Source organism: Punica granatum, chromosome 4 (assembly GCF_007655135.1).
Source record: "Punica granatum isolate Tunisia-2019 chromosome 4, ASM765513v2, whole genome shotgun sequence".
Classification (NCBI taxonomy): domain Eukaryota; kingdom Viridiplantae; phylum Streptophyta; class Magnoliopsida; order Myrtales; family Lythraceae; genus Punica; species Punica granatum.
The window spans coordinates 2,432,221-2,458,406 of record NC_045130.1 but is presented as its reverse complement, the minus strand read 5'-3'; the positions used below and the strand labels follow the sequence as shown (position 1 = coordinate 2,458,406).

Here is a 26,186-nt window from a genome sequence, read left to right as displayed (position 1 = left end):
CTCCCTTTCCTTTGACGAGCATCATCGCTGATGTTGATCGACTTCATCCTTCCTTCCCACTAAGGCGAGATCCTTCTCTCTTTCTCTCTTTTTCTCTCTCTCTCTCTCTCACCCCGCAGACGCCATGCCTACATTATATCATTTCTCTGCTCTAAATATCCTTTCTTTCTTTTTCATACTCATTTTTTCCCTTCTCCGAGCTTCACATTTCATGAACATTGGCATCTTTGTATGATATTCAATTCAAAGAGCCTCCTGCCGAACGTATTTGATTTTTTCTTCTTATTGTTTTGGGTATTCGAGATATTATTATATTAATAGGAAAATGTTGCCATGTGAGTGTGTTATGTTCTAGGATTATGAACCTATGAGTTTGCACATGTCTCATATGGTATTTGGGTTTGCCGTGTGTTTTTTCACATATTAGGGGATTTATATACATGTGTGTGTGTGTGTGTGGACAAGGTTGCAGTTTGAGCTCAATGAAGTAGTTTATTACTCTCCAAAGTGCTTCTATTTAAATGTTTTGATGGAGGGTACTGCTGCATTATCAGTTGCTCTACCCTTGTGTTTGTTTTTGAGTGATCTGTGTCCATGTAGGGACCTGACCAAGATTTCCCTTTTTTTCCCTTCTTTTTCGTCCCTTTCTTGGGCTAGTCAGGAAATATATTTTTGACCAGCAAAAATACAGATGTTGATTTCGCTAATTATTTTCTTTCTTTTCTCAAAAAAATTAATAGAGATGCAGATAGTTCCAGTTGAATTTATCACGAATGCAAGGAGGACTACTATTGTGATCAGTAAAGATGGCAAACAATACCCGTTCGAAGTTTCATTAAGCGGGTATAATCAAAATGATGATGTTGGAGAATTGGTGGAGGTGCTCAATATCACTCACAAGTCAATCGCTCGCTCTTTCATCATCGACGTGGAGAGATCCATAGTTATAGACGAGCGTTGTGGAATCGCTTGCTCTTTCATCATCGCTGTACAATTGGTGGTCTCGATGTCTGTTGAAGTGAACCGGAAAACAAAGGCAATAGCATGAAGTACCTGTTAAATGACTGGGCTGAAATTGATTAACAGTATGCCCACAAAAAAGAAAGAGGAAGACTGAAATCTCACGCCCAAAGTGGTAGAAGGCTCAAAGCCGAGGCTGAGGTAGAAGAGGAAGGAAGGAGCCACAGCCCCTCCTCAGTTCACCAGAATCAGCAAGTCGGAGGGGAACGGCAAGCGGAGAAAGGTAGAGGAGAATGGCTCAAGCACTAGCGACCCCGTGGCTCCTTCTCTCTCCCTCATAAGCAGCCCTTCTAGAAGCTTTGGTTCCTTCTCCACCCTTCTCCCCTTCCACGTCCCCAACCCTCCTAAGGTAACTGTTGTTTTTTCTTGCTGCATTAGTTCCAGCTTTGAATTCCTCTTACGGCAATTGATGTTTATTGAAGATGAGATGACGTAGAGGAACTATAGAGCAATGCTTGTCGAAGCTGGTTTTGTAGTAAAAATGCCAAGTTTCTTAGCAGATTATGCTTATCTGTTCTGAATGCTGTCGTTATTTGGATCGTGTGAAGTCTATGATCAAGTGTTGTTAATTTGGTTGGAGGGGCCTCATGGCGATTTTCGACGCTTTATCTGTAGCTCCCTGGCCTAAGCATCAAGTGTGCCCGTGTCGGGGGAGTGGAGATCCCAAACAACAAGCGTGTTGAGTTCTCCCTCCAGTACATCCACGGGATTGGGCGCACCAGTGCCCGCAAGATCCCCTGCGATCTCAACATGGATAACAAGAGCTCATCACTCTTCGTGACGAAGTCTTCAAGTATATGATCGAAGGAGACCTGGTATTGCATCTCGCTTTACTATCTACTTCTATTCCTAATATCATTATTGAACCAGAAGGCTTTAGCTGTTCTTGCAAAGTCTTATAACGAGTTGGACCATATTGACATTGTCTGGATTTTTGGTGTTATCCATATCTTTCGCTTTGATTTTATAGAATTGTCCATAAAACAAGAATATGTGTTGTTCATAAACTTGAGTGAACAGATTCGTGGAGATTGATCATTGATTTAAGCCACCATGTGTTGACTTTGGTCGTTGATTCTTTCACAAGTGATCCTCTGCCTCTGGTTTCTTCTGAGTAGTTGGTCATAATTTTGGGTGATTGCAGAGACGATTCAATGCACTCGCTATAAGGAGGCTTAAAGAAATACAGTGTTACAGAGGTGTGAGGCACATCCAGGGGCTCCCATGCAGAGGCCAGAGGACCAAGAACAATTGCCGAACATTGAAGGGCAAGCGTGTGGCTATTGCCGGGAAGAAGAAGGCTCCTCGTTAACCCTGTTGGGCAGATTTTCATTTCCCATTTGTGTTTGTTGCAATAGTTTGGTAATAATGAGACTTCGGGTCTCGGGTATCAGTTGGTGCACAGGAAGACTGTATTTGTTGTTGAACCAAACATCGTAAGGCCTTAGGAAATGTCTAAAGAAGCTTTGGTCGACCTGTCTCTTAGTAATTGATACCCTTCTTTATTCGCCGATCACTTGTTCGTCTGCCAAGCCGAGTTTTTCACAATATCAGAAGTTCGGGATTGATCATGACATAAATTCATCATCAATACAAAGATGACAGAGGCTTTATGTATCTACTGGTGTTGACGTGCTGGAATTTTTATTTTTCATTCTCGAAGGATAAATTGAAATCGAGAGGACAAGGAAATGGTGCTTACAGATGCTGGATACGATCCATTAAAAGAAGTACAAAGACAGGAAACTGTTTTTACCTTTATGGGCTCCGTGTTCAAGTTTAGTAAGAGAATGAGTTCCCGTCTCTTAAAATTGAAAGCCCATGTTCACATAAAATCCACCAAATTATTCAGGAGGTGAGATCATGAAGTTGCTGTAGTTCGAATCCCTTCAATAACTTTTGTGTCCAAAAGGAAATGTAGGTTCGGTTTGTTTGGAGAAAAGAATTTTATAGAAAAATAATTTTTTTATATATATATTTGATGATTAGAAAATTCATCGTTCAATGAAAAAAGCCTTTTCGCTTAATTACAAAAAAAAAACAAAAAAGTAAAACTGGGAAAATCGAATTTATGTGAAAAGAAATTCAATTTCTGACTTCATAACCCTTTTACTAGTGCCCAGTTGACACGTTTATAAAAAAATATTAATTGAGTGTTACTTATTTAAAGTGAATGAATAACAACAAAATAAAATTCTTATAAGTGAGAATCTATGCTCGCTGTGGGATGACTTTTTTGACTTTCAAGCATTTTGATCGGTTATTACTATCTCCAAGCAAATGGAGATCATGATGATTTCTTGGTATTCTCCCAAACATTGAAAAATAAGTTTCAGGTAAATAACTTTTCCGTGGAAAACTATATACAAGAAACATGCCGTCGGAGCGGCCACAAGGGTCACTCCCCTATATAGTTCATTATATCATTTCCCGACTACAAGATCAAGTCTGTATTGAGCGGACACAGCAGATTACACAAGGTTGCCGTATATACCTCGAATAACAGAAAACAAACATTTCAGTAAATCAAACTTTCTGATATCCCATGCCCCGGACAGGGACAAGCATCCTTGCGCCCAATTAAATGATGCACGGTACTTGATCTGAGATTTCATTAAACGGACTTGCTCGTGCCGCATCTCTACTTGCCGTAAACCTTAGCATAACTATTGCAAAATGTCAATGAGGGAAATGCGTGACAAGGTCTGCTAGGCTGGGCTGTTTGGATAGACAGAAAAGCAAGACCATTAACTCGCCCTAATCATTGCCTATTTACGAGTTCCGAGAGAGAGAGAGAGAGTGCAGTTGTGGAAATGGCGGTTGAGTTGTTCGAGGTTTACCATCATTGGGCCCTTTTGTACCCTGCCACCCCCGGCGCGATGGGAAACCGAAAGCCAAACCAAATCCGAGGACGTGATTGAGGGTTACCTGTCGAGGAGGGAGGGAGGGAAGGAGTAGGATCTGATCTGATCAGACCTGCCACGGCCCAACAAGCTATTCATAGAGGATTTCTACCTGTCCCCCGCATCATGGCTTTTTTTTCTGCCCGATCAGGATCTCAACTTTCCATTCCTTCATTTCTTTTTCCTTTTTTTTACTTTACTGTGAGTCCTGTTATATGGTAGTATTATTAAATGTTTGATGGAACTTAACCAATTTTAAGTTTTCTAATCAATGGGAATGTAGAGGTAATTACATGAATATTTTAAATCATTTAAACGTGAAATTGAAAAGTCGAGCAACAATGAACTAAGAAGACGAAATATTGCAGCACTTTTTTGTTAGGCTTCTTAACTTTTATATATTTGAATTATATATATATATATATATACATATATTGGTGGAAATTGCATTATATGTTTTTTCTTCGGTAGGATGCGTTATATATATATATATATATATATATATATTGATGATTATGGAAGTGTGCCTTCTCCGTCGAGGGGACACAAAACTTTCCGCAGTAGAAAAGCGTACCGTCTCCATTTTGCCATAACAAAGTATAATTTAAAAACCAGATAGATTAGATAATACACACCTAGAACTAATGATACTAGATAACCCAACAATATAAGATTTCAAGGCAAGCATAACAGCAATCCACGTCTAGAATCGAAAAATTATAGCAGCAAAACACAGATACGCGATTGATGATATCAGCTCATACTTCTAATTGACGAGTCGATTTTACATTCATATCGGGATATATAGGCAACAACAAACAACAGCCATTTAATCGTTCCAACACCTCATACATCATCACACCTTCAAACCTTTGAAAACCCCCATGTTTCCAATTCACCCCAGACTTTCACACCCAAACAAACACAAATCATTTTTCTTTTCTTTTTCTTTTTCTTTTTCTTTTTCTTTTTTGGGAATTCCGGGGAGATATTGAAAACACAAAGCCAATTTCATCCATAAGGCAAAACCTACAGAAATTCTAAAATAAAACCTAATTTCTTACAGGTAATGAGAAACCCTAAATATCACAGTACAGCCGCCTAGGGGACTCCTATAGCCGCTCCCACCCATTAGCGTCGTTTCGATTCTAGAGAAACATACCTCGCCGAGAGGGCTATGCGGAGGAAAGTTTTCCGACAGGGTGCAATGGCGCTCCATTCACGCCATCGCGAGGATCGGCCACAGCTGCCAATGGCTGGTACTCTTCGCTCGGGAACACCCGGCTCCGGAACAACACTTCCAGTTTGGCCTTGCCCTAGAATTTCATGAATGGATAATGAAACTCAACTCATCTGTTAGTAAAAATTGAAACAAATGGCTTTCGAGAAACTGATTGATCTTTGGCCAATCGAAGGAATCAGTAAAGAATGCTGGCCGAATCAAAGTTCAACCGGAGCACATCCCACCACCGGATCATTCAACCATCAATCCGATCAAACGAGCACACAATAACGTCCTTCCAAGTGATCGCATAGCCCATTTAATCATAAATGGCACTCAGCCTGTTCAGTAGATGATTATATGCATATCCGATCTATCTACCAGTTATTAAATACAAACATTATTCATCCAAAAAAATAATAATAATAATAATAATAATAATAATAATAAATGAAGAACAGACATGGGACAAACAGACAACATCGTTACTGAACGGAAGTGAGATTGTCACCGACAAATATGGTATAAGTTCTCACCTGAGTTGCCGCCGGACATATCTCACAAACTTTCTTCGTCCGGAAAGTGATCGAATCCTTCAACTTAAAACCTTCCCACTTCATTCCGTGGAAAGCCCGCCCCATCCGCACGGCCGCGTCCGCGCTCGTGAAGTTCACGAACGCGTACCCCTTGTTCAGTTTCCTCCTGATTATTTATTATTAAAAAATAACAATTACTAATGCATCAAAGAGGAAATTAAAATAATTGAAAAGCAAATTGTACAATCGATGACGACGAAGTCATTCATTCTTCTCCATACTCGTAGTCGATCGGCAGGTACACGAAATCGTATTCGGACCTCGGCAGCTGGGCGTGCCCCCGATTGGCCTCGCGGCAGTGCTCGTCGAGGATTTCGAGCAGTTCCCATCTCCTGACAGGGTACATATACATCAAACTAATTTAGAGGACGGGAAGAAACAAGAAAAATGGGAAAATATATATATATATATATATGAACTTATCAGCCGATTAGAGTTATTGGAAAAATTATAAAGGCAGTAACGAGAGGGACGAACTTGAGCAGGTTCGGGATGTTACGCATCATAACGGCTGTCACTCCACATAGCCAGGAAGGCTCAGCGTTGTCGGCTCCATCATCCTCGTCCCCCTTATGATCAGCAGCAGCATCTTCGATCAGCGTTACTGTCCCATTGTCGTCACAATTTTTGGAATCCCTAGGGACCCACCTCTTCCTGCTCTCGGGGCCGCGCCGCGCCGGCTCATGTCTCGCCCTGAACATAAGCCTGGGCGGAACAAGCCCCCGGACTCGCGACCTGACACCGAATGGAGCTCCTGAACTCTTCCCGGCCACCACCTTCTCCCCGAGCCCACCAACTCGGAATCGACGGTAGAGATCATGAGGGTCATAGTGCCAGAGAGGGAGTGCCGGCGGCGGCGGCGGCGGCTGGGCAGCCGTGGGAAGGAAAGGGGGCGCCGAAGGGTTGAGGGGTTTGGAGGAAGGAGCCATTAGAGGTAAGCGCCAGCTGAAGCCGTGGTGGAAGCTGTTTATATAGGGAAAGGACTGCGAGTTTAGTTCATAGTCGAACTCCATGGGAGCACCGTGCTTAGTCATACTGAACTGTAGGGACGCAGGGCAGGGGTAGAGAAAGGGCGGAGGGAGGGAGGGAGGGAGGGAGGGAGAGAGAGAGAGAGAGGAGACTGGGAGGGTGGTGGTGAGAAGGAATGAAATGAAAAGGGTCGATCACGATAAGTGTTGCTTTCCAGGAAGAAGAACTGCAGCAGACCCCGTCTGAAGTTAAATAAACTAAAATGAAAAAATAAATAATAATAATAATTACCAATTAATAATATTTTTTTACCAATATATATATATATATATATATATATATCTATCTATGTATATATAAGACTTGATGAAAGACTTTTCATATAACTAATCACCTAATAAATTGTACGAACATCATTATATCCTTCAAGTGTATAATCACCTCATTAGAGTAATTTATATGTCTCGTTAAATATCAGCTCAATTCGAAGATGCTTCAAAATTTTCATTGTCACACACAATACCATCTATCTACATAAACATATATAGTGTATTTGGTTTTAGAGTTTAGTTGAGTTGAATTTTAATTTTAATTTGGTTGTAATGATTGTATTGTTGAATTATGAGAAAAAATGTGAGAAAGTATTGAATAATTGAGAGAATTTAATATAATAGAGTTGTACGTGGGTTTATGTATGGGACCCACCTTTTTTACTTTGAAGAGTTGATTTTTGTTGTGTAGTAAGTAAAGTTAAAGTTAGAGTTAAAATTTTAAAATTTAATTACGAAACCAAATGGAGTGATAAAGTCTAAAAGTGAGGAAAAATCGTCACGTATGTTAAATTATGAAATCCTCAATTCGGCGTGGAATTTACCTTTCAATTCGCACTGAATGATTTTTTTTTGCATCGCATTGAATGAATTTTTGTTATTTGTCCATATTATTTATAGGTAATCAGTAATATATGATTAAAGAATTTTCTAAGAAATTAAATTTTGTTCAAAAAATGGAAAAGAGTCTCAAAATAAAAGTCGGAGAGCGAGCTAAGAAAAGCGCCACATGTCAAATTATGAAATTCTCAATTTCACATCGAATTGTCATTTAAGTTATTATTCCATGAAATTTTACTGTATTTTATTTGTGTCACATTTGATGAATTTTTTTTATTTGTCTATATTTTGTGTATGACAATATATAATTAAAAAATTAAAGTTTTCCAAAAAAATGGAAAGAGTTTCTCAAAATAAAAGTTGGACGGTAAAAGAAGAAAGTGCTAAATATGTCAAATAACTCTCAACTTCAGATTAAATTGACTTTTTAATAAGCATTCGATGAACTTTTACTATATATTGTTTGTGTCACATGCAATTCGTTTTGGTTATTTGTCCATACTATTTATATGTGGTAATATATAATTAAAGAAATTTCTTAAAAATTTAAAAAAATTTCAAAGATGGAAATAGCTTCTCAAAACAAAAGCTCTAGAGTCAAAGAAAGCAAGAGCAAAAGTAAAAGATTCGACCTTTTAGTTTCACATTGAATTGACATTTCTGTTGTGTTTGATTTTAGAATTAAGATGAGTTTTGGTTTTAATTAGTTTATAATGATTGTGTTGTTGAATTATGAGAGAAAGTGTGAAAAAGTAATGAATAATTGAGAGAAAATAATGATTGTGTTATTGAATTGTAGAAAAAAATAATAAATAGTTAAGAGAAAGTAATTATTGTATTGTTGAACTGTGAAAAAAGTAATGAATGGTTTAGAGAATTTAGTATTAAAAATTGAATCGAATGATTACAAAAATAGAAGAAAAAGTGAAAAGTAATAATTGTGTTTTTGAATTGAAGATAAGTAGGGTTAAGTGAAATATAGTTAAAAAATTTTGCGAAATCAAACGGGTTAGAACAACCCGTTCAATGAACTTTTACTATATTTTATTTGAATTATTCGATGAATTTTGAATTTTTTCATGTGCATCCTAACATCTAGAAATCCAACACGTCCTAATTAATTTGGTGGATTAGCCCACCATGGGATAAAATTCTCACATTCAAAGTTTTTTCCATTCGCAAGAATCAAATTCGAAGCTTTATTTAAGGGGATCAAGCGCCTGGATCAATCTATGTTTGTTGAATTTTGGTTACATGCCCATATTATTAGCAAATGTTAATATAAAAAAAATTCTATGACTAAATGTTCGTAAAAAATGGAAAGAGTTTGTCAAAAGAAAAGTTCAGGAGTGAGAGAAGAAAGAGATAACTGTGTCGAATTATAAAACCATTCATTTCCCATTAAATTGAGCGGTTCAATGAACTTCTACTTTACTAAATTCTCGTTCAATGGATTATTGAAAAATAAAATTCTCAGTCAACGAACTATTTGTCCATATTATTTATATATGATAATATAACATTAAAGAAATTTCTAAATAATGAAAATTTTCTCATGATTTGAAAGATTTCTCGAATCATGAGATAATTTGTCAATATCAGCTAAGAATCTTGCCCTCCTTTGAAGGGCTTGAACTTTGGAAGGAGATCGTTCCGAGACCTACTTTGGAAGAGGAAAGATGGATAGAACACTTGCTTGCTTGTTATATCTTTTTCTACAATTGTTCAAGCTGTTATTTTAGCATTCAATGTGCTACAAAAGTCTTTAAAATGGAGAGAGCTCAAGAGTGTATTGCGGGCCAAACAATCAGATAGATCTGTATTGTGGGAGTTGTGTTGATTTCTTGTTATTCAATTTTTTAACAGTTATAAGCATTATATACAGTCGCATTATTCTTCATTGGCTGTTCATGTTATTTTAGATGGGATAATTATCATATTCCATAGTATAATCTGCAAAATAGGACCCTAGCTAGCTAATTTTAGATCCAACGTCTTGAGTATAGTGGGCTTCAATTGTTTTCTCAATCACACTCCTACTTTAACTCAACTAAATTTTATTTTTTCATCAATTCAACAACACAATCATTATATTTTTTATTTTTAAATTTAATAATGCTACTTTTTAATTAATTTTATCATTAATTTTTTTAATAATAGATTCTTCATTTATTTTCACATTTATATATACATATTAATTTTTAATCATAAATTTTTCATCAACTTTTACATCTATATATACATACTTATATATATTCTCATACATTAATATATTTGTCAATACTTACAATCATTGTATAAAATCAAATTGAGTTCAATTATTATCCAATTCGAAAACCAAACGCAAGCTTAGCTAGCTAATGTTGTAAAATAAGCTAGCTAAGAGGACTTTAGCCAGCTAATTCTGAAATTTGCACATGCATAAACGAGGAGGAAGAATTTAGCTAGCTAATTCTGAATGTTGCATTCATAAATAGACCCCATGACATTGCGGAGAAGCCATTGACTAGTTTAATGAATATGAAAGTTACTTACATCAAATTATTTAAATTAGCTGTACTCACATTTTCTTTAAATGGAACTAATTATGGTCATTATCATACTCTATCGATGGATTAAAGGATCCTTTGTTTTACTCCTACTGGATCATCCTACCTTCACTTTTCAATTGACGTAGATATTGTCCCGAGAAGTCTAGCAACATGTTAATAGTCCAAAACAATTTTGTAATCTCAAGTTCACGAATTAACGCACCAGTTATTTTGAAATACATGCCTTGTATAGGTAGATCATGCATGAATTTTAACTAATAATTAATGTAGATGCATTTCGGAAAATTTTTGCCTATATGCTAGTTGATCGGGGCATTCCCAAAAAAAGATTGTAAATCATAAATATAAATATGGATAGTGTAAATGTGGGCCCATGGAAATTAAAAATAAAAATAAAAATAAATCAAAAGTAGGATGCAGCAGCAATGCACTAGCCCTCACAAAAATCATAGCCATTATCAACAGAGCTATTGGGATATCCAATTTTCTGCTAGATTTTTTAGAATTTTTTTCAATAGATTAAAATGGTAAGCAACGATTAGGAAGTAATCGGGAAATGGAGATATCTTCTCACTAAATGTGTTTGTCCCTAATGAATTACAAAATCAGCATGGAAAGACATTGGGTGAATATAAAATTTAGTAGAATGATAAAAAAAATTAAAAATAAATGAGTATTTGTATATATTTGGAAAATTACATTACATGACATTTATTTATTTATCACTAGAATTTTTAATCTCCACTGGATTTGGGGTTTGGGGGCACCAAATTTTTCTTAATATTTCCGTAGTCAAGTTTGAGTGGCCGGTCTTTTAACGCACCGAATAGTGGAGATGTGCGCAAATGACCTCTGATGACACTCGACCTTCTAATACCTATAAGGAGGTGGGGAAAAAAAAAACCTAGATTGAAGGAAAATTGCTATAAAATTTCATCGATCTCTTGATGATCATGATCACCCTTGAGCAACATTCGAGAACTGGAGTTGATCTCGGCATGAAAGTTTAAACCGACCATCTCTTAGTGGTACCGATCTCCCTTAACCGTTGATCAACATCCGAAAACTAGAGATGTTTTGGCACAAAAAAAATTAATCCGATTGTCATGACTTTACGATAGGATTTTCACCGAAGGGGCCGATGTTGAGACGTGCCCACAATGTATCCGCGGCTGCACACCCGACAGAATATCGTGATTAGGGTTTTGCTTTGCTTGGTCATTAATTACATGCTTTGGGGTATATCTGACAAATGATCAGGTCCCCTATGGCCGCATGAAAAACTAACAAAAGCTCGCAATTTCTCGACCCAAAAAAAGAATTAGCAGAACGGGGAAAAAAGTTTTGATCAGATGAAAAAGGTCATAAACTCAGACAACATGAGCATGGAGAAGACAAAAGACATACTACCGTTCATCAGAGCTTCCTGAGGTCACCCAAAAAAAAAAAATCAAGGCTTCATGAATATTTTAAACCTATACAAAATGGCTTTTGTTCTGTTCAAAAAAAATTTATTTCTCCCTTTTAACTATAAAAAAATGCTTTGTTGGTTATTCAGCAGAAAAAAAAATTATATGGTGCAATTAGTAAAAGTGATTATAGCATATAATCAAGTGAATTACTTAGAAGTTAAAGTAAGACCCTTCAAAATACGTGTAATTTATCATAGATCTAAGCAAAACTCTTAGAAATCCGTGTACTTTTAGCATAAAATATGCATGATTTGTTTTAATTATTAGTAAGAACTCAAGCAACTTACTCTCAATTAATAGACTTAAAATATCAATATTCAATCGCATACATTGCACAGATTCGTGTTTATGTATATCTATATTAAAGTGATCGCACCATGAATCTTCCCTTAATGAACAGTAATAATCCTTTTTTTTCTGTGGATGAAATCATAAAGTGTTTTGGCAAATTGCTTATTCTCGCTCAAGTTTTGGCTTAAACATCCAGAAAAGAAGAAAAAAGGAAAAAAGTGTTGGCTTAAACTTAATATTGAGATGATAGTGGATTTTAAACACACAGCTTGCAATTACCCTCTTTCTTTTAATTAATATATAAAAAATATACATGGTCTGGAGGTTGGATCAGCGCATGGAAAATTAGGCTGCAATTAATAATAATAGTGGTAAAAATTTTAAAAACATGCATACGGTGCATGATTGTTAAAACTCGATGTAAAATGCACCAAATTGTCTTTTTCCAACTGGAATTTCATGGACCTAACGATGAACAGTGAAATGGAATAAAATAACACAAACTGATGAAGAAGGAGAAAAAAAACTGTCAGAGAGCCGAAAAAGGAACGACTAGAAGAGATGACAAAGGGGGAGGGGGGCAATGAGTATATATTTCAAAGTTTGCAGCAGCATTATCCCATCCCATCCCATTGACATTGCCATTTCATTAATGAGGATTGGACGGTTTGGCTTGCTCCAAATCTTCAAGATGGGATTGAAATCCAATCCCCCAACCCCCACTTTGGGAAAATCCAAAAATCCTTCGTAAAAAAGATTACTGACGATCACTTGGATTTGTTCTTTGACATTATGCGTGTATTAATCTGCGCTCCGAGTATAATAATGGTTGTTAAAAACATCATAGGATGGATCGTGCCATGAGTTATATGAAGCCTACACATAATATAACACTGCCTATAGTACTGACCATTACGAGCGACAATCCGAGATCGATGGTAGATAAAATCAATCAGATTATATTAGTGCTAAAAAGATTTTTGAAGGGGGCAAGCATTCCCAGCTCTCACATCAGAAGGGATATATTAGTACACTGAGAGGGGGAGAGAGAAGCAAAGCCCAGCACAGCACTAAAATGGGAAAATTGTTCTGAGCAAAAGGGAAAAGACACTTCAGCACCAACTCTTCCTTTCTCCAATCTCCATAGCAGACCAGACCCTCACCAAACCTTTACATATATATCTTCTTTCTTTTTCGTTTTTAATTTCTTCTTCTTCTTCTTCTTCTTTTTATTTCATTTTATTTTGTCGTCGAATGTATACATAGAACCAACGTGGATTGATTTAAGCAATCCGAAACTTTTTTCGTTTAACTAAAGTATTAGATTCGAGTTCTTATAAATGCATAAAATCAGTAATGAAATAATTTTATCCCTTAATGAGTCAATCCGATTAAACTAAATTAATTTTATCTTAATTGAATTTTCGAATACTATGACTCACATAAAAAAAACAAGAAAGGGAAGCTGCAGTTTTACTGTACATGACCTACATGTTTTGTTAATATGAGGAAACTGTGAGAACTTCTTAACGAGAAGTACACAGTTTACCTTGAGTCATGCAAATGCATAGCTGCCATATATGTATATGCATATATATGGACGTACGAACATAGGTCGGAGGGGAAGTCAGCCAAAAAGACAAAAAAAAAAAAAAGACTCCCATAAGTAAGACATGAGAATGGAAAACAGAAAATCTGTTTCTCAGAAAACCCCTAGCTGTTCTTTTGTTGCATCTGTGTTAAGTTTTCTGTCCAGGTTTGAGAATGTTTTCCGGGTTGACTACCATTGACCGCTCCTTTCTCAGCTTACATGTAAATATATGATCTTCGAGGTAAGAGTGGATAGGACAAATCGTGGTTTTTCTTTTTAGCCTACCCGTTCAAAAGTTGTCTGTCTTTTCTCCCGATCGAATTTTCCTATATTTATGCTAGTTTCAGATCGGATTTGGTCGGCCAATCCGGAAAGTTACTGTCGTGCGTTCTCAAGCACAGGTTTTATAATCAATATAGAAAATACAAAAATTATACAGAAAATGGAGAATATACAATGGGTTAGTAAACAAAAATAAAATCTCACATTTTTACAATTCTAACACGAATTTTTTTCTTTAATCTAAAAATACACAAACTTTAGATTTGATAACAATTATAGTACGACATCAACTTTCACTAATTTGGACGAAATCGAGACCTCAGATGGCGCCAATGGTTCGAATTGAGGGAGAGCGCCGGCGACCCCAATTGAAGGGGTGATAGCCGGAGTCGTGGCTCCACCCGCCAGAATCGAGAGAATTTCCAATTTGAGGATTATCCCGATTCCGGGGGATGGGGCCCTCGATTCCGACCACCATCCTCCAATTGGGGTCGCCAGCGCCCTCTCCCAATTGGAGTCGCCGGCGCGCTCTGTAATCTTGATTTTGTCTAAATTAATGAAAAATTTGACGCCGTGCTATAATTATTATCAAATCGAAAGTTTTTTTTGTATTTTTAGATTAAAGAAAAAAGTTTGTGCTAAAAATGTTAAAATGTGAAAGTATATATATATATATATTTATTATTAACCCAATATACAATTGGATTTGCTAAACAAATATATACGTGCACCCATGAAATGTTAAAGAACTAAAGTTTACATGTCCAAAAATTTGTTCCTAGATTTAGATACGACACATGTTTTGTTTCGTCCAATATGCATCCAATCACGAAAAACAAAGCAAAACACGATAGAAGAAGATGAAACGTAACATATGAGCAATGCAAATTTTTTGGTGACTGGGGATCCAGATATGCTTTTGCTTGGGTTTTTGCATAGGTGTGAAAACAATCCTGTGGAATCGGTCGAGAGAGTCGGACAACAAGAAGTTCATTTCGACCCGACGGAGACTTTCTTTTTTTTTTTTTAATAAAATTTTTTAGGGACAAGCGTTGTGACTTTCATTCCATTAGAACAGTCACTGATGGAATATAGAACCCAAAGCTAAGTCCTTTTTTGATAATTAACCCAAAGCTTAACAGTCTAGATGTAAAAGAAACCATTATCCCTGTTTATCGAAAAAAGAAGGCAATTAGATAGCATTTTCACTCTTTTGCTGCGAAAAGTAATTAGAAGGTCATTCAGATTTGAAACCAGCACGAACGGTGGATCGGAACTTCATCGTCGGTTTAATACCGGCCTCTCCAAGTAAACAAGGGTATGGATACCAAAAACATCATCGCTACCATTCCCCTTACATGCACACAAAAAAAAAAAAAAAAAAGAAGAGCAAAAGAGGCTGTAATACACCGATCCTTCTGTTGAACTACTCTTTGCTCTGGAAGTTGCTCCAGCAATCTCCGCTGTTGCCTTTCTCACTACTTGTACACTGACCATAGAACCTTTCTTTCCAAGAAACTCAAGCTTAATAATAGTGTCCCCCAATTCTAATCCATATGCTCGAACAATCCTGACCTGAACTTGGTCGGACCTTCACCTTAACGCTATGCAATTTCCTTTCAGGGTCTTCGATCATTATGCTCTTCTTCTTCACACCGAGCTAAAACTTCCTACGAATTCTTACCGGTACCCGCTGCAAGTAAAGTATACTTATTATCAAAATCAATACTATATTTGCTAGCATATCTGATCCCATTTCTGAGAGAGAACTAGTGATTTTTCAAAATGGTTTCGTGAAGTAGCAACTTCCCGTTTCTAATAAAGACAAAAATCTCTCTACGACCAGGTTAAAAAGGAAGCGAAGAGGTATATTACAAGTGCTCGAGTATCGTATCTTCAAAGGCGTTTCTCATAAAACGCATTTGCGGATTTGTTAGAAGAATTCCCCTCGACCCTGTCTTACCAGTCTAGCCCTATGCTCATCAATCAAGACCTTGAAGAAAGAAGGGTTGTGCTTGGGCGTTGTCCCATCTTCCGCCATTAATGTCCCCGTAAAGCAAAATGAACAGAACAGAGAGAGCAAAGCAAGCAAAGAAAGGCAAATGAAATTTCTAAGTGGAATTGATATTCGGCAACAAAAGGAAAAGGAAAAAGAAAAGAAAAGACTGTCAATGAGGGTGGAAGATTTGGTCTGCTCCCAAAATCTACATGATGCGGATTGAAATCCAATCCCATACAGATTAGGAAAATTACCAAAAACCCATTAAAAAAATCGTCTTCATCAAAAGATTACTCACTTGAATTTTTCTTTACCATCATATCAGTCATTTGATTACACTGATGCTTGCACGTTGTATATCGGACTCAACTGTCTTGGTGTCATAAGCCTAATATAAAGGCTACATGCAATATAATAAACACCCGCACAATACTGTACTGTATCTGTGATCATTACGCACAAAGAGAGAAAAAGAAGCTGACAGAATATAGAACCCGAAGTTAATATAGTCTAAATGCAAAAGAAACCATAAACTCTGTTAATCGAAACAAAAGGGCAATTAGATGGCATTTTTCACTCTTGTACTGTAGTCAGTAATATTAAAAGGTCATTCAGATCCAAAACCAACATGACAATGAGGATGTCGTCAGTTTAATACGAAATCCATCAGCCCCGCCTAACTTCATATACAGACATTACCATGAAACAAAGGGTATGGATACCCAAAAACATTATCGCCAGTTCAAGACCATTCCCCTTGCACACAAAAATATGAGCAAAAGAGGCTCTACTACCCCGATCCTTTCTGTCTCTTCAGCTGCTTCTGGATTTGATGAACTGCTCTAGCTTTCAAAGCTGTTCCTGCAGTCTCCGCTATTGCCTTGCTCAGCACTCATACGATGACCGTACTACCTTTCTTTCCAAGAAACTCGAGGTTAATAGTGTCCCCAATCTCTAATCCATATGCTCAAACAATAGCCGGCCAGCCTCTTGACAGATAAACCTGACCTGAACTTGGTCGGACCTTCACCTTAACGCGATGCAATTTTTTCTCGGGGTCTTTGATCATTATGCTCCTCTTCCCCGTGCCAAGCTGAAACTCTCAAGCAATTATTGCGGGTACCGCTTGCAAGTAACAGATACTTATTAACCAAAATAAATACTTTATATTGGCTAGCATATCTGATCCCGTTTCAGAGAGAACACTGGTAATTGCTTCAAAATGGTTTCGTGAAGTAGCAACTTCCTGTTCCTAATAAAGATAGAAACTGTCTACCACCAGACCAGGTTAAAAAGTAAACGAAGAGGCATCACCATTGCACATGTATTGTATCTTGAAAGGCATTTCTCAAAAGAAGTATTCACGGATTTGCTAGAAGAATTCCGCTCAACCGTTTCTTCGCCTCCAATTTTCACTTTCACCCTATACCCTTTAACTGGTTTTCCAATTCTATCTGCACAAGAACTGAATCCATCAATAGATGTCATCGAAGTTCCGCTATTAAATCAGAAATAAATACCAAGAGCTTACTAGAATGCCTTGTGCCACAAGAAGCATAATAACTTATGTCCCTCTCACAGGAATTCTTCCCATAGAATGCAACTTTGAATTCCTTCGCACAGATCAACCAGAAAATCAAGAAATCCCATACTTCTAACCTCATATCTTTGACAAACTTAACCCAGCCCTTCGTGAAGTAACAGCCGGTTTCATCTTCTTCCATCTTCACCTTCCATGAGACTCCTAAATCTTTTTTCAGGGAAATTGTTTCGTGCAAGTTCCACTGAATGTTCTCCCTCACGAAAGGCGGCGGCAGTTTCTGCAGAGGACAACCGTATTGAATAATGAACTAAGAGATGATGAGCAAAGGAGACATTAGACCATAGGGGATTCTCAAAAAATGTTGTATTCGGAGAAGTATGGATTGTGCCATAAGCTTACATCTCGTGACCCACTGATGCATCAGAACAATGGCCGACATCTATAAGTAACATACAAATCCACAATGCAATCAAGGTTTCAATAACTGCTTGTATTTTTCCCATAAATCCAAGAATTTAGGAGCAGATAACACAATATTGCAAAGAACCGGACAGACATTTTATGAACCGTTAATGACTTTCCCTCCAACAAGACATACTACTTTAAACATGGCAAAGAAAGACCCACCTCGAATCTTCCGATCCTACTGGCTGCAGCGGTTCGATTTTTGGGTTCAAGAAAATGAAAAGTTGAGGCCTTCGTTTCATGCTTACGTGAAAATCATATCTGTGAACACTGAGAAGTCTGGCAAACGGAAAAAGTTCTTACATGACAATGGCCGAAAGTAAGAAGGAGAGGAGTCAAAGCGTGGGTTCTTACCAGTCTAGTGCTAGGTTTATCAATCAAGACCTTGAAGAAAGACGGGCTGTGCTTGGGCTCTGTCTCTTCTTCCGCCATTGATGTCCCATAAAGCAAATTAACAGAACAGACAGAGCAAACCGGCAAAGAAAAAGCAAATGAAAGTTGAATATTTAATCTTGAAATTACTTCGATGATTGTAATTCAACGGTAAAGAGGTAAAAAGAAAAGGAAAAACTTTCCAAGGTGAGGGGCAGCCATCAAATTTTGCGTTTGATTTATAAGTAATATTTTAAAATTAAATTTTAAAAAAGAGTGTTATAAATAAGATTCGTCTTTTAATTTTGTATGAATTATTTTATTTTATTGCGTTTAGAATTAAATAAAAGTAAAATTTTAAAATTTTACTTTAAAATCGAACAGGGCATATCCTATATACACCCTCAGTTTGGGAAAAACCCCCGCAAAAAAAAAAGAACCAAGACAAAAAATCTTTCATCAAAAAATTTATTCGCTTGCATTTTCCTTTAACATTATATTATATTTATCATTTGAGTCTAGTGATGATCAGAAATATACTAGACTCGACAGCCTTGTTCCTGCCATGACCTAAATAAATCCTACGCGTACCTCATGATACTGTATAATACTGATGATCATAATGAGAGACAATTTGAGATCGATGGTCGATAAAACGGATCAAATTAGTCCTAGGAAGATAAGGGGGCAAGCAAGCCATGCACCCCTCGCATCAGAAGGAATCACCAAATTGGGGAAATCGGACCTCACCAAATTGCCCTATCATTCTATTTTTTCTTTTTGTCCTTTTCATTTTTTGGGCATTTTCCTTTTCTGTTCTAAATCCATGCAAGGGAAGCTAACCTGCACTTTGCTGTGCAGAACCTACGTGTTTTGTTCTCAAGTGGAAACAGTGAAACCTCTGAGAAGTTCAAATGAGGTTTCCTTGAGCCACGCAAACTGCAAAGCTGTTTTGTAGGTCTGAGAGAAAGTCAAGCCAAAAGACAGAAGACTTCATTAAGTAATAAGAGGCAAGAACGGAAAACAGGAAATCTGTCTTCCAGAAAACCGTAGCTGTTCTTTGTTGCATTCATGGTATAATTTTCCTGTCCAATTTGAGAATGTTTTCCGGGTTGACTGGGGTTGACGGTGCCATTTCAAAGTTTATCTTGGAGCGATACTGGATTGGACAAATCATGTTTTCTTTGTCTACCGTTCAAAAGTTCTCTGCCTTTTTTTTCCACATTGGCTGTTCCTATTTTTAAAGCTAATTCGTGTTGGGTTTGGTCAGTCCATCCGGAAAGTCCCTGACATTCTTAACCGTAATGATAATTGAAATGCTAAAACAACCAAATTGGTCTCTGACTTTCAAAAAGCGTTTCATTTGCATGTTGAGTGAACTTTTGTACCGCTTTAACTAGTTTAGTCCTTCCGTCAGCCTTTCAAAACTTAAATGAAAACGTCTGACATAACATTTTTAATTGTTATCAACTTAGTTTTATTGTTTCTCTCTAACTCTCTCTCTCCCTTAAGTTATTTAATTTAAATTTCTCTTTTTATACGTGATATTTTTAGTTATTTCTCTCAATAATGTCACTTAATTTTATGATTGCTCTCTAATTATTTCTCTCTCCCTTAACTTATTTAATTTAAATTCCTCTTTTTAGACATGACATTTTTAATTGTTTCTCTTGATGACGTGACTTAGTTTTATTATTTCACTCAAACTCTTTCTCTCTCCCTTTTTAATATATATCCTAACATCTCTCTGTGTCCACCTCTTGTACCCAAGAGCTTGCAGTTAAGGCGAGGGCGAGAAATGGAAATGGAGTTTGGCGGGATTTTGCAATTCAGGAGAGCACATGAGCTAAGTGAGAAAGCATGTGGGTTTTGAGCAAGATCGAGGTGACCGGTGCTGGTTGTGCAGAGCTTTGGTGCTCGTGAGGTTAATTACTACTCACATTTTTTTTGGCTGACTACCCCTCGGGTTTAACCTCTCATTCTCCCATTTCTCATTTTATCTCACCATTCCTCCATTTTAATTTTTAATTAATTCCTATTCCTTCTTAATTTTTTATTAATATAAATAATCAATATACATATAGAAGATTCGTCTGTCTCTAACATAGTCACATCATTTAAAATAAAAAAGTGGAGCTCTTTCGCGTTGTCACGGCATCGATTTACATTAATGTTATTATTGTATTCTTTTAAAGGAAGCAAATATTTTCATAAAGAATATTTTAGAATATATACACTATATATGCATTGGCAAATATATAGATTATTTACAAATGAATATAATCTAATATGGACATTACAACCATCGTTTGCATTAAATGAAAATATATATAGATTGTATAATATAATTAAATATATTAGCATTTTTCTTTACCATAATAATTAAAAAAAATTAGTTGTACGGTCGGTGCAATGCACGGATATTTAGCTAGTTAATCACTATAAACAATTTGGCTGATGACAATATAGCCGCTGATCAATGAGCAAAACCAACGTCACATTTCTAATGAGGACGAACATGCAATTTAGGGTAAGTTAGGTGACTGAAATTTTAGTCTATGCAAAATTTGAATCATGCGTGTACGTCTGTATATATCATTACATTACCTGCCGGGAGCAGCGGTTGAGGGAGAGAGAGTAGCTTTCAGACTGACGCCTCCTCGTCCATCGGCGTCGGAGCAGAGTGAGAGAAAAAGTTCGGAAATGGCGAAAATGAAGAGCGACTCTCCGATCGCACGGCGCATCGTCAGAGCTTTTCTCGAGTTTCTCGCTAATGGTGTCTCTCTTGGAACTTTCTCCCTTCAAGTTTGCAGCTGATTCCGTTCTTTCTTTCCCGCTGAACTCTGGGCTGCTGTTTGCTAATGTTAGGTTTTGATGTACACACATTGCTTGCTTTCCCTCTTGAAATGATTTATCTGCTTCTTCTTCTCCATCTCAGCGCTGTTAGTTTGTGTCATTTGTCTTGGTTGAAGCCCGTCTGTCAGTTTACGGGAGGGGATATGGTTTTCTTCGTTCGCTTCTAGTTAGGGTTTGGAAGTCAGGTTTCAGCTTCAGCTCATGTTCTCACCCAGACGAGGCCTCGCCCTGCCACAGACATACAGAAGTACTAAAGCTGATTTTTTTTACATCTGATGTAGTTATCTGACATAAAAGCGGCCATCAAGTATGCCTGTGCGCGTGTATGTGTGTGCGTGTGTTTTTTCCCCTCTTTTTCCCTTTTTTCCTGTTAGTTAGTTCTGGTGTAGGATCTAGCAGATTTTGATGGTGGCGGTTTTGTTCTGGAAATAGAGCCAGAAAAATATAATTCGCTGGTCTGAGCTTTCGATGACATTCTCTTGGTGCTTTTTTTTCGGTGGACATTCTCTTAGTTCGACTCGCCCCTGAGACTGATCTAGAGGGTCTCGAGGTCGCTAAGGAATGTCTGGTAAACATGTTTAAGGTCGATAATGCCTCTCCAACTGATGAGTTTTGCGGACAAGAATTGTTAGTGGACTTTGTCGAGTCTCATCAAGCCAGTGGTGAAGCCAATATCTTGCAGGGAATGGCATATCAGGTGGTCTTATCCTTCTTTCCAGTAAATTTTCTTCCAAGAGTGGTGACATTTCGAGGTTTTTTTTCCCTTCCTCCCCCCCCCCCCCCGTATTCGATGGTTTTAGTAGAAATATGAGATATATATTGTAAATGTAAATGGAGGAAGTCTAAGATCATCTTCAGAGCACTCGTTTTTCTGTTGTGGATTCAATGTTGAGTTCTAAATAATATTGTCTGAGATCAATAAAAGCACCAGTAACTTTCTAGTTGTGCCCCTCTTGCTAACAAACACGCACAGCAGACACAAAAGGCATGACCTTGGATAGGAGATATTTTAGTTGAGTTTTAATAGATTGAGGAAGCAGGCTTTGTTTTTGCTTTGTCCATTCAAAATGAAAATTTAATCATGAGTCTGATCATGTTCATGGTTTGCTTTGCAAGCTGTAATTGTCTCGTTTACTTGGCTGGTGCATTTTTTGCTCCAAGTTCTAACCTATTTCTTTCAAATTGATTCAGGGCAATTGTCCAACAAGGAAACCCTTTGCCACTGGTAGCCGTATGCAACTTATCTTTATTTTTTTCTCAGGTCTAATGAGTCTGGCTTGATTTTTCTAATGGTTACTCAATGATTATGTTGTCAGGATCATTTAAAGATCAGTTTTACCGGAAGTTCCGTGATTCTCTTCATGATAAGGACATTCTGGCGATTGACTATCAAATGCTTGATGGTGTACTTCAACAGAGGAAGGGGCATCAATTAATACATAAAGCCGTAGATGTATGATTTGCTATTTGGTTATTTATTTTTATCGCAACGAATTAAAATGCAGCTGCGTGAGGTTATAGTTTCCATTTAATTTTCACCACTATTTTTCCAGTCGGAGAAGCTATTAGCAAGGATTTTGATGTGCTAGCAGGTTGGCCTCCCTAGACTTAACTGTATTTTGATCTTACACTGGAAGATGCCGTCAGGATGAAACCATATGTTAGAGGTTCCCCACTGTATTATGATATTATTGTTAGAACTGTTAGAATGTAGCCGTTGAATCAGTTGTAGATGATTCATGAGATGTTTATGTGTTGATTTGTTTGTGACTATGCTCTTGTAGTTGAAGATATTTGATTCTTTGTCAATGATGTCTTTTATTGCTTCCGGTGTCTATTTCAGTTAATTTTAAATTCTGATTGTTGGAGAGCTAATAAGTTTTCTGGAAGAGGCCTAGTTTAAGGCTTGGGATAATTTTCTTTAATAGTGGATTTGCTTTACATGCTTGCCTTTGAAGAGATGTGGCGAACTAAACCTCTTATCCTTGTGCTTTAGTTTATCTCAGGCGTAGCCTAGTTTAAGGGTTGGGACAGTGCACTAATTGGATCTGTGCAAGACACTTAAGCCTTTGAATATATGTGGCAGATTATCCAACTTCCATGCTTATGGTTTATTTTTATCTTTGGTGTGCCAGCACATACTGTGATTGGGGCATTTAAGCTAGCAGTCATATTTTCAAAGGCTTTAACATAGAGTGTTGTCATATAACAGAATTTTTATGAGCATTGATTTAAGATACTAAGGTATCTCGGTGTCTTCAACAAAACATTGTGATTGGTCACATATCTTTGCGTGCTTGCTAATAGACTTGTACTGTTCAGTATGCAAATGTTACATTTTCCCCCTTTTCTGTCCATACTTGTCTTGATCGATAGAACTACAGTCATGTACTTTGCATTGCATCAGGAGCTGGAAGGTTCTGGATGCTGTGAATTTAACAATTACAACGTGGCTGAAAGCTTGAAATCACAAGGTGATTGTATTCTCTTTGCTGGCACTGTCCCTTTCTTGTTCTAGATCTTTCAATTTGATCGAAAAGCATAGGCATATTACATCTAGTGATACTTCATAAACAGTAAACGTAATTAAATGTTTGTCTTGACTTTCTACATGGTATGTGCGAATTTCTATATGCATCTCTCAGTCCAGTTCACGATTGCTGGCTACGAAACAGTATTCATCGCTGTCATTTCAAGAAAATATTTTTGGTGCAGATGGTTGAGTGTTATAATATTATATTGTGTTTTCATTAGGCGACAAAGCTATGGGGTCGAACCAGACTTCTAATGCAATTCAGCTCTATACATGTGCCCTTGCACTTCATGGAGATAGTGCGACTTACTATGCTGACAGGTCAGCACCAACATCTGAAATTAATGAACTATTAGTATTGTGACCATATAACAAGGTTCTTTGCACCTGAGATGTTTATTTCTTATATAGGAGCATAATGTACTCCATTTGCATACTTCTCCATATCTAACTTTTTTCCAGACACAGTTCCACTTGCATATCTATGTATCAAAACATAAAATAGCTTCTGAACAATACTTCACAGAGTTTGAAATTCTTATAGCTTGTTTGGGTCATAGTTATGGAGGGTTATTGCCCTCCCTACACTGCAATCCAAACAAGTCGTTGATTTTCTTCTAAATTTGGTTATTGGTGTCTTCCTAGTCTCCATCTTTCCTTTCACATGTTCGCATCTTGTGTGATCCATTTTCCAGTTTTCACTCCCTCGATCCACTTATTCAGTCTTGGTTTATTTGTATAATGAAAACATTGAACAGGGCAGCTGCTTTCACTGAGATCGGAGAGTACAATGAAGCCTTTGAAGACTGCCTTGCTGCCATTCACTTTGACCCCAAATATTGGAATGCATATAATCGTCTTGGTGCTGTATATTATGCTCTCGGGAAGTACAGTGAAGCTATCGAGAAGGGGTTTAAGAAAGGTAGGCATGAGAATAATACCATCTTATCTGTTGCAAGTGACATGAGATTTAGTATGTGTTTTGTCAAACCTCAGTTCTGGAAATATATTTTATCTGCAGTATCGTGATAGGATGAATGAAAGCCTTTTGGTCTTTGAATTGTTTGCTCGTGGGCTTAATTGTACCCTGTTCCAAGGGGGGGCTTTACTTCTTTAATTCTTTTAGCCAATAAAACCACCTTAGTAAGAATTATTTGGAACTAATATGGTCGAGATAATGTAATTTCATATCTCTTGGAGCTTTGGTAGGCAATTCCTCGAATTAGCCATTTGACAGGTCTACACTTAAAAAAGGCACTTGGGGAAAATGAAACAAAATAATCCCATGATTGGATGTTGTAAATGAATTAGTTTTTAGATGACAAACCAGGGTTGAACCTTTTCCCAATCTTAGATATTAGTATTAAACAAGCATTACCTAATTCCGGTATAATTTTTACAGCTCTGGAACTGAATCCAGACAATGCCTCTATTAAAGAGAACATTCAGGTTTGTTTCTTCAGCCTTCTCTCTTTGTCTCTGTCTCTCCATGCACACAAACCTGTCTTAGTGGCATTTACATTTTGGAAACAGATGGCTGTGCAAAAACTTGGACGTGGACTGCGTGAGAGAGAACATAACCAGGTATTAATCAACATCTTTCCTTGCATCTTTTGTTGTTCGGTGTTGGTCACTCTGTAACCAGCATCTTCCTATTTATAACCTTTGGATCTGACACCTTGAATGTTTTCGTATGATACAGCAGAGGGATGAAGACGCGACCAACTGAAGCCGGGACTGAATTAATCCTAACTCTTGCAAGTTGACCTAATGGAGCTTTCATCGGTGGAACCAAACGTAGTCAGTGTGCATGAACTCTTAGCGTAGTGGCTTTTTTTTGCATATCTAGAACTGCTTAACTGAGATGTGATATGGTTCGCTGGATAGGATCAGTCTTACTTGTCGGAAATGGTCCAAGTATTATTGAACTGACCTTATGAATTTAAGTTTGAACTGAATATAGACCACTATCATTAAATCTATTCGGTGCAGGGAAGAATTGTGAGTATCAAATTTGAAATCAATCTGGTTTTGGGAACGGCATGATTCAGCGGTCAAGATTATTGGTGTATTCTTCTACTTAGCGCGGCGACCATAATTACTGAACTGTGCTTGATTATACTATCAATGTTGAACCAATGCACCATGTGACTGCGTTTTTCTTGCACGATGATTACGATACAAAGAGCTTCCTAGTAACCACGAGGAGATAAAAGTGCAATTGTGTGTCTAGTCTTCATCTTCCTCATCTGTAACAAACTACCCCGTCCTAGGATTTACTGATGCAATGTAGAAGAAGAGGATATTGAAGGGCACGGGCAGTTCGATGTTGAGTTGGGTGAGCGCTCTCTTAGCAAACTGAGTCAACCTTCCCACGAAGAGTTCATTTATTTACTTGGTAAACCCGAACGGGGGATAGGGAACCTTTTCATCAAAGCCGAAAATCACCAAATTAGTCGTGGTTAATAAGTTGGCAGCAATCTATACATTCTTGAAAATTAAATAGAGGGGGGAGTTATCAAAATCAAGAGCCCAGTTTCGATTTGCCCCTCAAAGTTTCTGATCATCTCAATTAACTTCCTGCTGGGTGCTGGCAGAAAAACTTCAGGGGCTAGAAATTAATAATTTGA

The 26,186-nt window shown here is 37.3% G+C and overlaps 2 protein-coding genes and 1 pseudogene across 6 annotated transcripts; 2 read left to right on the top strand and 1 right to left on the bottom strand.

The window, feature by feature from the left end:
* The first annotated feature begins 742 nt into the window (after positions 1-742).
* Positions 743-2,536, top strand: LOC116202852 (annotated as a pseudogene).
* Positions 2,537-4,677: 2,141 nt separating this feature from the next.
* On the bottom strand, positions 4,678-6,848 carry LOC116205552. The gene is made up of 4 exons (XM_031538180.1): positions 6,219-6,848; positions 5,963-6,073; positions 5,682-5,847; positions 4,678-5,239 (listed from the first exon to the last, which is right to left on the bottom strand). The coding sequence occupies exons 1-4, from the start codon at positions 6,773-6,775 to the stop codon at positions 5,099-5,101; spliced, it is 975 nt and encodes a 324-aa protein (XP_031394040.1). The 5' UTR covers positions 6,776-6,848; the 3' UTR covers positions 4,678-5,098.
* Positions 6,849-20,773: 13,925 nt separating this feature from the next.
* Positions 20,774-25,599, top strand: LOC116203030 (small glutamine-rich tetratricopeptide repeat-containing protein 2-like). 5 transcript variants are annotated; one of them, XM_031534687.1, is made up of 10 exons: positions 20,774-20,943; positions 21,536-21,720; positions 22,215-22,254; positions 22,340-22,476; positions 23,431-23,497; positions 23,778-23,877; positions 24,315-24,478; positions 24,959-25,005; positions 25,090-25,140; positions 25,262-25,599. In XM_031534687.1, exons 1-10 carry the CDS (start codon positions 20,871-20,873, stop codon positions 25,283-25,285), a joined length of 888 nt encoding a protein of 295 aa, XP_031390547.1. In that variant the 5' UTR covers positions 20,774-20,870; the 3' UTR covers positions 25,286-25,599. The 5 variants fall into 5 exon arrangements, with proteins under 5 accessions (XP_031390547.1, XP_031390546.1, XP_031390548.1 ...); XM_031534686.1 differs by having other exon boundaries at positions 25,259-25,599; XM_031534688.1 differs by having other exon boundaries at positions 20,775-20,943; positions 22,215-22,248; positions 25,259-25,599.
* The last annotated feature ends 587 nt before the right edge of the window (positions 25,600-26,186 follow it).

What these genes read in the sequence shown, in the direction of transcription:
- LOC116203030 (XM_031534686.1), top strand. Translation starts at nt 20,871, where the DNA reads ATGGCGAAAATGAAGAGCGACTCTCCGATCGCACGGCGCATCGTCAGA. An exon ending in GCGACTTACTATGCTGACAG is followed by an intron (nt 23,878 to 24,314) that starts GTCAGCACCAAC and finishes AACATTGAACAG; the next exon opens with GGCAGCTGCTTTCACTGAGA. An exon ending in GTGAGAGAGAACATAACCAG is followed by an intron (nt 25,141 to 25,258) that starts GTATTAATCAAC and finishes CGTATGATACAG; the next exon opens with CAGAGGGATGAAGACGCGAC.
- LOC116205552 (XM_031538180.1), bottom strand. Translation starts at nt 6,775, where the DNA reads ATGACTAAGCACGGTGCTCCCATGGAGTTCGACTATGAACTAAACTCG. An exon ending in TACCTGCCGATCGACTACGA is followed by an intron (nt 5,848 to 5,962) that starts GTATGGAGAAGA and finishes ATAAATAATCAG; the next exon opens with GAGGAAACTGAACAAGGGGT. An exon ending in TATGTCCGGCGGCAACTCAG is followed by an intron (nt 5,240 to 5,681) that starts GTGAGAACTTAT and finishes ATGAAATTCTAG; the next exon opens with GGCAAGGCCAAACTGGAAGT.